Source organism: Hemiscyllium ocellatum, chromosome 1, assembly GCF_020745735.1.
Source record: "Hemiscyllium ocellatum isolate sHemOce1 chromosome 1, sHemOce1.pat.X.cur, whole genome shotgun sequence".
Lineage (NCBI taxonomy): Eukaryota > Metazoa > Chordata > Chondrichthyes > Orectolobiformes > Hemiscylliidae > Hemiscyllium > Hemiscyllium ocellatum.
In genome coordinates this window covers 122,705,910-122,719,363 of record NC_083401.1, presented here as the reverse complement: position 1 = coordinate 122,719,363, position 13,454 = coordinate 122,705,910, and the positions used below count along the sequence as shown (strand labels likewise).

Genomic DNA, 13,454 nt, shown 5'->3' with positions numbered 1-13,454 from the left:
TATATTGGGGAGTTTTTTAAACTTATTTAACATCTTTAATTTTTGTGATGCCTCCTGGAATTGCAATGATTGATTTCTAGCGCACTTCCCCAGTGCATCATGACAACATACATTACTTGGATTTTCATTAGATATATTATAACATGTCACTGAACAGCTTATTGTGGATGGGCAAGTGGGCAAAAATCTAGCACATGGAACATAATTGTGAAATTATTCACCTTAGCAGGAAGAATAAAAGTATGTATTAATTAAATGGAGAATGACTGCGAAATTCCAAAATGCAGAGAGATTTAGGCATGCTGGTCAATGAGTCACAATGATTAGTATACAGGTACTGCACATAATCAAGACGACTAATGGAATTCTATCCTTTATCAAGAAAGGAATTGAACACAGAAGTAAGGATGTTAGGTTTCAGTTATGCAAAACATTAGTGACACCACATCTAGAATGCTGTGTGCAGTTTTGGTGTCCTTTTTTAAGGAGGGATATAAATGTGTTGGAGATAGTCAGAGATGGTTTACTATATCAATGCCTGGAATGAATGGGTTGTCCAATGAGGATCGGCTGGACAGCCTGGGCTTGTTTCCACAGCAGTTTAGAAGGGTAAGGGGTGACCTGGTTGAGGTGACTAAGATCCTGAATGGTTTTGGCAAGGTGGATGTGGAAAGGATGCCTCCTCTTGTGGATGAGTCCAATACTCGGTACCGTTTTAAAGTCAGAGGTCATTCTTTCAGGACAAAGGTCGAGAGATTGGATTTGTCTAAGGTGGCTGTGAGCCTTTGAAACTTGCTGCCTTAGAAGGCAGAACAATTATTGAGAGCAATGTTTGGTCCTATACCTCAGGAAGGATGTACTGGCCCTGGAGCAGGTCCAGAGGAGACTCACGAGAATGATCCCAGGAATGAAATGCTTAACATGTGAGGAACGTTTGAGGACTCTGGGACTATACTCAATTGAGTTTAGAAGGATGCGAGGGCATCCTATTAAAACTTACAGAATACTGAACAGCCTGGACAGAATGGACACTGGAAAGCTGTTTCCAGTGGCAGGAGAGATGAGGACCCGAGGACACAGCCTTAGTGTAAAGGAAAGACCCTTCAGAATGGAGTTAGGGAGAAACTTCTTTAACCAGAGAGTGGTGAATCTGTGGAATCCATTGCCACAGAGGGTTACAGAGGCCAGGTCATTGAGTATATTTAAAACAGAGGTATCTAAAGTCTTGATTGCCAAGGGGAAAATGGGGTTGAAAAACCTATCAGCCATGACCAAACGGTGCAGCAGACATGCTGGGCCGAATGGCCTAATCTTTGCTCCTAAAGTCTTACGGTCTAATGGAATTGAATTTTAAATATTGAACAGTTAATTTTTTTAAGAAAGAAGTGAATAGATTCTTGTCGGGCAGAGGAATCATTGATAAATGGAAATGTGGAATTTAAAACACAAACAGATCAGCCATGAACTTTACTGAATAGCGGAGTAGACTTGAGTGGCTCTTAGTATATCTGCTCTTCCGCTGGTATGTTTGTTCTTTCTCCTATTTACAGATTTTGATTGATGAACTACTTATCATCATCATTTTCTCTTTGATTTCAACACTAGAAGAAGTTTTTAAATTATTTCTTGTAAACTGCTTACATATTAACCTGAGACATATATATGACATAACACGAAAAGCATAATGGCTTATCAACTGACCTGATGGGGGAAAGAACGGTTAAGCCTCTAAGCCAATGCAGGCATGATTCCCCTTGTGCTGGAAATATACTCTTGAACTCTTTTCTTCATTCTCTTTAACAATCCAAGGCAGCATCAAAAAGATTGACTTGAAATTTGGTTTTCAAAAGCAATTCTTACTTGGTGAGGTATAGCAAACTAAAATTTTTGAGAGTGGCATTGGCAGTTACATCGATAATAACTAAAACTATTGTAATGAACAAAAGATTTTCTTCATGAAAACTAATATGCCAACCCACTTTGACGTTATCCTGTATTATAATTAGTGTTGAAGGCATTTTGAAGACTAACATGCATAATGTCCAGCAAAACAGAAGGTTATCTGTTTATTTAGCAGAACTAAACAAAAAGATTACTTACTGTTAATATCGGAGAGTGCTTTGTTCTTAGCAATGCTGTATTGTTGTGTGATGTAATTTAGTTGCTGAAATAAAAAGACATTACTTGCTTTTGTGGAAATTACATTTCATTAGAAGTACATAAAATCTTAACAATGTACATCATTGAAATCTTCCTTACCATTGGCGTGTAATCAAGCAGAGCGTGTAGGTCTTGGAAATTACTGTTGACTAACTTCTTAACTCTTTTAACTTGGTTGGTGAGATTTTGGTTAGCAGCAAACATGCACAGTGTTCCAGCCCTGATTTTTATATTTAAAAGAGAAGTTACTTAAAGGAGAATCAACAAACTAAGTGCCCTTAAAGCAGACTATTGTGCCAAAATCAATATTAAGCCATTTATTTGACAATTTATATTTTAATTTTGAACTTTAACAATAAAAATCACTCACAAAAGATTATTGAATTGCTGAATGAGTACCTTTTCACAAGTACATTCTTGTTAGCCTCAAAATATTTTCATTTTGAATGTACATTTTCCCACCACAGCATTCCGAAGAGCAGAAAAGTTAAAGCACTATTACATATGTCTGAAAAATCTGGAAATCAAGCAACTTACATGTTAAGGCATGAGTAATTTCTCTCAAGGCTTTTGTGCCATTTGTTGCCATGAAATAAAATAACCAGTTCTATGCAAAATTATCAACAGGAAGATAATTAGAGATGTGGTTCCTCATAAACATTGTTTCTTTACACAGCTACACTTACAGCAAGTGTGGAATTTCAATTCAAAGAATCAATCAGGGACACAAGGCAATTAGTGCTCACTGACATACATAATAGAAGTGTTTAAGGAAATCTTTGGAAATGTAATGATCATTTTGATTGGGAAAAGTAAGTTATTTCATCCATTTTAATTACATTGTAATAAAATAAAGCTAACAATATTATAATGTCCTGTGCACTAGTTGGATTGTACAGTGTGATTTTTAAAAAATCAATATTTAGATTTTCCACCAGCATAATTTTCATATAATTGGACTTATATGCCATTTGATTTTAATTCCAGTACCTGTTCATTTGCAGCAACAGGTACACACAAAAAAAAGCTAGCTTGATTGCTCTAAATATTTAAGTAGAAATATGTTGCTTTTAACTAGTGGAATCATTGCGTTGTGTTCACCACTGTGGAAGCTAATTTGAACCCAGTCATATTTAGTCAATTGAGCTGAACAAATGTCAAATCCAAAATTAAATCCTGGGGTTTGAAAGTACAAATTACCATTTGGTTCTACATTGAAAATCAGTCAAGAACCCCCCATGTCAAGAGAAAATAACCAGATTTTGTAGCATGAGCAAATGTTAAATAAAATAGCCAATGCACAGATCAGTAGCAATGATTTACCAACAATTGTTAATTTGACCCCAGCAGTGTTGAAAAGAAGTTTGGCTCCATGGTGTAGCAAACATTTGGAATGGCACAAATTTATGCAGATCAGAAAAATCTCTAATCCACATGTATTTTGTGCCTCATTGATCTGGAAAGTAACAATGGCTAATTATTAGTGGCATCATTATATCAGTTTAGGACTTGGGCGTCAAGGGGAATAATTAGATTATGGTGTCAAAAGTGTGGTACTTTCCATAATTTTATATCCTACAACATAACATCCTATACATAGTAAATGATTTATTTATACATAAATACACGTGCACTACAATGTTGCCTGACAGTCACTTCACACTTTTGAATAATGAAGAAAGTGAAACATCATAATTGCAGCAGCTTCCATAATCCATCATTGTGCTCCTTTCATGATACTGAAGTAATATTAGTCGAACCACTTGCCAATTCTGTAGTATGAACCTTATTGCAACATAATTCAATGTAGATGGTACGTCTATAATTTTATTTATTTATGAATAGGACAGACAATTGTCACCCATCCAAAATACTTTGAATGGAATAATCATACTACAAATTAGACTGGCATTATATAATGTCATTGCTCTCTTGAAACAACACTGGTTGAAAAATCTACTTTACGTACCAGCAGTTTCCATACTATATACACTTAGGGGTATGAAATGGCTCGAGTGTCCTTGCAGCCTGGAAATTACCATGGTAACATTGAGGCATAATACAAGAAAAGCCTTCTCTTTTTCTTTTTCATCTTCCTAACATTCAATCAGACAAGCCCATCGCTTAAAGCTGCCCTAATGAGTGCTGTCCATGAAAATGTTAAGAATTCTCTATCCAGCACCAGTGTTAGAAAAATTGATCATAGTTGTGGAAAATAATTTAATCTGGTTCATTTCTCAAGCAATGAAACTCAACTATGCCCACAAATTCACCAGTAGTCTCAAGGAAACATTTAAATTAGTTCAAATTCAGGGCCTTGATATATGTTTGTTGAAAAATTGTCTGTTTACAAGACGCACATTCTATTAAAGCATGCATTTCCTCAGCCATTTGGTATAATGTAGATTCCTCAAATCACCACATATCCTACAGCACTAATTTTGGCATTAATACTAAAACAACAATGACAAATGCATGGATAACAATTATTTCAGAGAAAATTTATTCATTTTTCTATCAATGATCAGTTTATCCTAGTTATGTTTCTTAGCTTCAAAACATACTGTTCTTTCTTCATTGCCAATTCAATATTCAAAGTATAAGCATTAAATTGTGTGCCTTTTAAATATATTATTGAATCTTTTTGTCGAGGAAAACTAACAGTTGGACATAAACGGATGTTAACAGAGCCCACATTATTAATTCAATAACCGTCTAGTTAAGAGATTAAAATTAGGCAAATCATAATCACGTCTAAATTCTTAGAAAGACATCTTTGTTCAAGTTTTGTAAAGCAAGGAAAGACTGTATCCACAGGCTTTCAAGGTCATCTGCACTATCACAACAGAACAAAGGGTCTTTGAAGAACAGTGAGACATAAAAGAACACAAAGGTTCTTTCAGAGAAAATGTTCCCATGTATTCCACTTTACGCTATTTTAGTGTAGTAATAACTTTGCTTATCACAGAAAGAATACCTGCATCTTGTATTCTGAACGCATTCTACTTTTGGGATGGTGTCAAATTAGTCTTTTATCTGTCAATCAAGGAAGTATTACATTTGCTAAATAGCCATGCAATAACCATTTTCCTGAAGTAGTTAAAATCAAAACCTCAAGCTTTCTTCTCACATTAGCTCGGTACTGCATGAAACATACAATTTAGCATTACCAATTCCTAAATAAATGCTGCTGATGTGATATGCAGAACATATTACATTTAAAGTCATCATGCAGAAATCAAAGAGTTAGGAGTGATCAGAGATTTAATCAGGAAAGTGCATAATAGGAACAATTGGTCTGTTATAGGGCATAAGCATTTTCAATCATCTTCAAAGAATAATACGAAGTGGATGATCCATCACTGCCTTCCCCTAGGACCCTACCATCACATCTGTAGTCCGAAAGTGTTAACATCAGTACTAGCTGTGTATTCAGCCAAGCGTTTTGTATGCATATACAGACATACACCTGCACACACACATACGTGCACATGCCATCTTTAGCTATTCCTGAAATTCAACCCACTGTTAGGAGTCCTGCAGCTAACAAGATTTTTAATTATTTTAACCATTACATGAGATTTCAACTGGCCGCTGTTTAAGAAAGATACTTTCTTTTCTCCCGTTAGCTTGTTCTGAAACTTGAACAGCTTCCAAACAGAATCAAATCCTTATAATTAACGTGCTGACTAATTTTTCCCTCTATTGTTTATCTCCCAGGAAACCTGGTCACATGATCATTTACTGAAAGTTAGATGCTTTATCATGAAATCATATCCCAGATGAACAGAGAGGCCATTACACAAAATAAAATGCAAGCTTTTTCTCCTAGAAGTGCACTGGTAACAACACTTTTTGAAAGCCACAAATAGCCCTCTCCTCATTTGATTCTCAGACAGTGATTCTAGACACTAACTGCATTAACAAAAGTTTTACTTCTGTTACCAGTTTCTTTTGCTAGTTACCTTGAAACTATGCCCCCAGTTTGCTATTAATACACCAAACAGCACTGTTCTCCTCATCCAGTCTGTCCAGAATCCTAATTTCTGTAATAATTCTTGAAATAACTCCACAGAAGCTGACATCCCATTATCATGCCCATCGTTTATTTACACATGAACAGCCCTTGACATTAGTACTGCCTCTTCAGGGTCAGCTATCTGAGTGGTAGTATCTCTGACACCAACCCTGTCCCACCCCCCCACCCTTTATAATATCTGCTAGCCTGTTTAACAGCCCCAATCAAGGACTTCGTATTCTAAGAGGTCTAAACCGGCTGATCTCATTACAATCACTACATCCCTCTCCCACTCAGTCCCTGGACACAGGCTGATCCTTTTTCTTGAAGCTCCTCCTGGGGCATTTTAGCACTGGGTCGCATCCAATAAGGCGGAGGGAGGGGATTGTGTGTGGAGGGAGTGGAGCTTGACACTTGTGCCAGGGCCACCTCAGTAGAATTTCACACCAAACCCCCTCAAATATATGAATGAGTTAGCCTAGACCCTAACTTTTATCTTATTTAAAAGCAAGTGTAATGTGCTGTATTCCAGATGTAATTCGATTGGTTACACTACTTAGCTTTAAGCAAAACACATTTTATCCTGATAGATCTTTTCACATGTGATTTTGGCAAAGAGAATTCAAGCTTTTAGGCTGTAGCAGAGACAGTGAGAGCGCGAGAGAGAGAGGGACATTTCACAGCCAATTTCCAAACCCAACAACTGTTGAAGCCAAACTAAAACCCAGCTTTAAGAAAAAACCCTAGGCCCTACGAGCTCATTACTTTATTTGCTTGGAACAGACCGCTCTTCATCTCTTTCTCAATCTCTCATCATAAAAAAACCAAGACAAAATATGTCTCTTAAAGCCATAGTATTGTACATACTCTTCTTCCAGTGGCAAAGGCATTGAGGCAACTACATCTGTCTTATCTACCTCTGATTCTGAGTAGTCATCAGTGTTTGACAGAGAAAGTGAACCCAAGGATTCCAGCAGACTTTCCAAGCGGCAGGATACATTTTGCTCCTGCACTGCTTGCGATGTCATGGCTTTCATATGGTCCATATGCTTGCTCAGAACTGCCGCATTACCCACACTTTTTACATCACTAGTCCTGACCTTAGGTCAACCATGCCCCTTACCCATGCAAGGCCATTTCCATGATTCTTACACAAAACTTTGTACCATATCAAACTATCGTTCTTGTTTAGCAGAGTCTACTATCCACTATTGGCATTTTTGATGCCGCTTCACCCTCCCCTCACCGAGGTCCGGGAAGATCGGGCTTAACCTGGTCCAGCATTTCCCCTCCACTAGCAACTCTGCCAATGCTATCCCTGTACTTGCATGGGATGGTCCTATAGTCAAATCAGATCCATGACCGCTTGGTATCTAGCGAAGCTGTAGGCTGTTTCTTCAAGCCAGCCTTCAAAGTTTGAACTGCTGTTCTTGCCAGTGTTTGACTGATGGGTGGTATGGAGCTATCCTTATATGTCAAATTCCATTCAAGTTTAGGAAATACTCAAATTTCCCGCTAGTAAACGATGACCCTTTACCTACAACCAATATTTCTGGAACTTCACGTATTAAAAAGATTTGCAGTTTTTCTATCACCATTCCTGTGATTGGTGTGAGGACCTTACGCACATTTGACCACTTTGAGTGGGTATCTATAATAACTTTGAAAACTGAACCCACGAAAATACCTCCATAGTCAATGTGCAACCAAGTCCAAGGTACACCTGGTCATTCCCTGGATGTGGGAGGTGGTAGTTTTTGGCCTTGTTGGCACTCTGGGCACTGCCCCACCAATGCAGCAATGTCTGCATTTAAGCCCGATTATCAGACATAACTTCTCACCTACGTCCTCATTTTGGAGACCCCTGGATGGCCCTAGTGGAGTTCACCACATATTTGGCAGTGAGATTTGCTTGGGATAACCACTCTTACTCCCCAAAAGATATGCTTTCCTCCACTGTGCGTTGGTCTCTCCGATCCAAAGAGGTTTTAGTATTTGGTGCCTCAGGGAAAGCGAGACTCCTAATAACAGAAAAAAAAATGTGCCTCCACAGAATTACTTAGTGCTTTTCATTTACCACAATGTTGTTTGGGGAAGCAAAATGTATTCTTTCCACATACTGTTCCCACTCCTCGATGGCAGGGTCAAACAAGTTAAGCTTCCCAAACAAAGACATGATGTAAGAAATGCTTACCCCAACTCAAAGAACACTGTTGCAAGTTGATTTCTGTATGCATGGTGCTTTGTTGTTGTTGCCACTGAAATAACTTCAGAGAGGCCGGTATGCAGTCACAAATCACCTTTTATTTAGACATAAACAGTTGCTGATTTTAGTACTGCCTCTTCAGAGTCAGCTATCAAAGTGACCGTATCTTTAACACTCCACTTATTACCTGTCACCCAGGGGTGCCTGATTGAACCAGATTAGCAGCGGCAATCAGGAGATTCATATTCAGAGGTCCAGCTGGCTGCCCTCATTATAGTAACTACAATGCTCAGTAATCATTCCTGCACACTTTCTAGTACCTTCTCATCCTTCGTAAAATGTGATTCCTAGAAATGGATGCAATTGAGGTCCCTTTTTTTAAAAAAGGTTTAACATAGCTTCTTTACTTTTGTCTGAAATTGATAAAGCCTAATATACAATATGTTTTATTAATCACTACCTCAAATACCACTGCCTTCAATGATTTATGCACATGTAATCCCAGAGTTCTTTTGCTCCTGCGCCCCTTGTAAAGTCTCTCTGTTCTTCCAACCAAAATTAACAACTTCACACTTTTATGTATTTCTAATCCAGATTGTCTCAAGAGAAACTTGCAGGCTGAGACAGTAGTTAGGAAGGCAAATGCAATGTTGGCATTAATCTTGAGAGGACTTGAATATAAAAGCAGCGATGTACATCTATAAGGCTCTGGTCAGACCACATTTGTAGTGTTGTGTGCAGTTTTGAGACCCATATTTCAGTAGGGATGGACTGGCCCTGGAGCAGGTCCAGAGAAGGTTCACAAGAATGGTCCCAGGAATGAAAAGCTTAACATATAAGGTACGCTTGAGGACTCTGGGTCTGTACTCAATGGAGTTTAGAAGGATGAGGGGGACCCGATTGAAACTTACAGAATACCGAATGGCCTGGACAGAGTGGATGTTGGGAAGATGTTTCCATTGATAGGAGAGACGAGAACCCGAGGACACAGAGTAAAGGGAAGACCTCTTAGAATGGAGGTAAAGAGAAACTTCCTCAGCCAGAGAATGGTGAATCTATGGAATTCACTTCTACAGAATGCTGTGGTGGTCAGGTCACTGAGTATGTTTAAAACAGAGATAGAGAGGTTTTGATTGTCAAGCGGATCAAGGATTATAGGAAGAAAGCGGGAGAATGGGGTTGAGAAACTTATCAGCCATAACCGAATGGCAGAGCAGACACAATAGGCTAAGTGGCCTAATTTCTGCTCCTGTGTCTTGTGGTCTTACTAGGTTTCATTTGCCATTTTTGTTTGCTTACTAATGTCTTATCCACCTCCCCAGATTCTGACTGTAGGACCATATCTCTGTTCCTGTCTAAGCTTGTCATGGAGCCCACAAGGGAGCAGGCTATTCTGGACCTAGTGCTTTGCAATGAACCAGACTCTATAAAAGATCTTAAAGTAAGGGAACCCTTAGGAAGTAGCGATCATAATATGGTAGAGTTCAGTCTGGAATTTGAAAGAGAGAAGGCAAAATCGGATGTAATGGTGTTACAGTTAAATAAAGGTAATTATGAGGGCATGAGAGAGGAACTGACAAAAATAGACTGGAAGCAGAGGCTAACCGGGAAGAGAGTAGAACAAAAATGGCAGGAGTTTGTGGGTATAATTGAGGACATTATACAGAGGTTCATCCCCAAGAAAAGAAAGATTATCCGGGGAGGGATTAGACAACCATGGCTGACAAAGGAAGTCAGGAAATGTATTTAAGAAAAAGAGAGATCCTATAAAGTGGCCAAGAACAGTGGGAAATCAGAAAATTGGGAAGGCTACAAAAACAAACAGAGGATAACAAAGAGTGTAATAAGAAATGAGAGGATCAAATATGAAGGTAGGCTAGCCAGTAATATTAGAAATGATAGTAAAAGTTTCTTTCAGTACATAAGAAACAAACAACAGGCAAAAGTAGACATTGGGCCACTTCAAACTGATGCTGGAAGCCTAGTGATGGGAGATAAGGAAATAGCAGGAGAACTTAACAAGTACTTTGCGTCAGTTTTCACAGTGGAAGACATGAGTAATATCCCAACAATTAAAGGGAGTCAGGGGGCTGAGTTGAGTATGGTTGTCATTACAAAAGAGATAGTGCTAGAAAAGTTAAAAAGTCTTAAAATTGATAAATCTCCTGGCCCCGATGGGATACACCCTAGAGTTCTGAGTGAGGTGGCTGAGGAAATAGCGGAGGCATTGGTTGAGATCTTTCAAGAGGCACTGGAGTCAGGAAAGGTCCAGATGATTGGAAGATGGCTGTTGTAACCCACTTGTTCAAGAAAGGATCAAGACAAAAGACAAAAGGCCAATTAGCTTAACCTCGGTTGTTGGTAAAATTCTAGAATCCATCATTAAGGATGAGATTTCTAAATTCTTAGAAGAGCAGAGTCTGATTAGAACAAGTCAACATGGATTTAGTAAGGTGAGGTCATGCCTGACAAACCTGTTGGAATTCTTTGAAGTGGTGACAAGTAGGTTAGACCAGGGAAACCCAATGGATGTGGTCTATCTAGACTTTCAAAAGGCCTTTGATAAAGTGCCACACGGGAGGCTGCTGAGCAAGGTGAGGGCCCATGGTGTTCGAGGTGAGCTGCTGGGATGGATTGACGATTGGCTGTCTAACAGAAGGCAGAGAGTTGGGATAAAAGATAATAAGAAATGAGAGGATCAAATATGAAGGTAGGCTAGCCAGTAATATTAGAAATGATAGTAAAAGTTTCTTTCAGTACATAAGAAACAAACAACAGGCAAAAGTAGACATTGGGCCACTTCAAACTGATGCAGGAAGCCTAGTGATGGGAGATAAGGAAATGGCAGCCAGTGAGGAGCGGTGTCCGCAGGGTTCAGTGTTGGGGCCACAGCTATTCGTATTATATATTAATGATTTGGATGAGGGGACTGGGGGCATTCTAGTGAAGTTTGCAGATGATATGAAGTTAGGTGGACAGGCAGATAGTACTGAGGAAGTGGGGAGGCTACAGAAGGATCTAGACAGTTTGGGAGAGTGGTCCAGGAAATGGCTGATGGAATTCAACGTGAGCAAGTGCGAGGTCTTGCACTTTGGCAAAAAGAATATAAGCATAGACTACTTTCTAAATAGTAAGAAAATTAGTAAAGCCAAAATACAAAGGGATCTGGGAGTGCAAAGGTAAACATGCAGGTTGAGTCCATGATTAAGAAAGAGAATGCAATGTTGTCACTTATCTCAAGAGGGTTGGAATATACAAGCAGAGATGTGCTACTGAGACTTTATAAAGCTCTGGTTAGGCCTGATTTGGAGTACTGTGTCCAGTTTTGGTCCCCACACCTCAGGAAGGAACGTGTCCAGCGGAGATTCACACGGATGATCCCTGGAATGGTAGGTCTAACATATGAGGAACGGCTGAGGATCCTGGAGTATTCATTGGAGTTTAGAAGATTAAGGGGAGACTTAATAGAGACGTACAAGATAATACATGGCTTGGAAAGGGTGGACGCTAGGAAATTGTTTCCATTAGGCGAGGAGACCCGTGGACACAGCCTTAGAATTAGAGGGGGTCAATTCAGAACAGAAATGTGGAGACATTTCTTCAGCCAGAAAGTGGTGGGCCTGTGGAATTCATTGCCACGGAGTGCAGTGGAGGCTGGGACGCTAAATGTCTTCAAGGCAGAGATTGATAGATTCTTGTTGTCTCAAGGAATTAAGGGCTACGGGGAGAACGCTGGTAAGTGGAGTTGAAATGCCCATCAGCCATGATTGAATGGCAGAGTGGACTCGATGGGCTGAATGGCCTTACTTCCACTCCTATGTCTTATGGTCTTATGGTCTTATCAATATGGACTAAGACCACTGGCTGCAACATTCAATGGTGTTTTTTGGAAACACCCTAAAGTTGCATGAGGTCACTTTGCTATACCTCACTTTTCGAACCAAGTCTGGATATTTTCCAGATCTTACTGCATTTAAACACGACTGCTTCATTACCTGAGGAGTCACAAATGGTGCTGAACATTGTACAATTTGAAGATGGTTCAGCAAAGGGCACTAACCTGAGATGATGTCCTGGAAATGAAATGACTAATCATCTTCCTTTGTGACAAGTATTACTCGAACCAGTGGAGAGTTTATCCCCTGATTCTCATCGATTCCAGTTTTGCTAGGACTTCTCAAGGCCACACTCAGTTACTAGTGATTTTGATGTCAAAGGCAATTGTTCTCACCTCAGCTCTGACATTCAACTTTTTAGTCCACATTTCAACTAAGGCTGTAGTGAGGTCAAGAGTTGAGTAGCGCTGATGGAATCAAAAGTGAGCATTAATGAGGTATGTTTGATAGCACTGTTGACGACACCTTCTATCACTAATTTGATGATCAGGAATAGACTAGTGGGGCAGTAACTGATTAGGTTGGATCTGTCCTGCTTTTGTGTACAGGAAATATCTGGGCAACTTTCCATATTGGCAGGTAGATGTCAGTCTTGCAGCTGTACTGAAACAACTTCACCAAAGGTACACAAGATATGGAACATGTTTTCAATATTTTTTCAAAATATTGTCAGGATCCATAGCCTTTGCAGTATCCAGTGCCTCCAACCATTTCATGATATCCCATGGAGTGAATAAAATTAGGAAAATTTTCATCTGGTTTCAAGATATTTATATAAGAGCAAAGTAGATTGACTGAAGGTTTGGTTTCCATTCAAGACAGGATGTGGTAAATATACAAAAAAGATATTTGTTTTGAAAATTCCCTGAATATTCCAGCTTGAAAAGGAGAGTTCACATTTAGTTGCAGAATGTTTCGGTAAGAATAAATGCCACAATTAATGACCTAGGCCCATACAACTATTGATCATTAACAAGATGGAATGCTACATTATGTTCAAATCAGGGATCATGTTCTATTGCAACATTTGGTATACAGATCTTTCCTTCATAAACATATTTAAACAAAGTGTCATTTGTATATTTCAGAAAATTCTGTGATCTTGGTTTCTCAAAAATCTCTTCTTCACGTCCTCTTCACAACTTGCTTCCCTACTTATTTTTCTAATTTCAGC

General features: G+C 39.0%; 1 protein-coding gene across 5 annotated transcripts in view; it reads right to left on the bottom strand.

Annotated features, from left to right (window-relative positions):
* LOC132819835 (prominin-1-A-like) overlaps positions 1 to 13,454 on the bottom strand; it is a 287,338-nt gene that overhangs the window by 158,765 nt on the left and 115,119 nt on the right. For all 5 annotated transcript variants that reach the window (XR_009645127.1, XM_060831697.1, XM_060831707.1 and 2 more), the window contains 2 exons: positions 2,260 to 2,380; positions 2,101 to 2,164 (listed from right to left, as the gene is read on the bottom strand). Coding sequence is in view for 4 of the 5 variants with exons in the window: in XM_060831697.1 (XP_060687680.1) it covers positions 2,101 to 2,164; positions 2,260 to 2,380 (185 nt within the window). In the remaining variant the exon portion in view is untranslated. The remainder of the gene's footprint in view (positions 1 to 2,100; positions 2,165 to 2,259; positions 2,381 to 13,454) is intronic.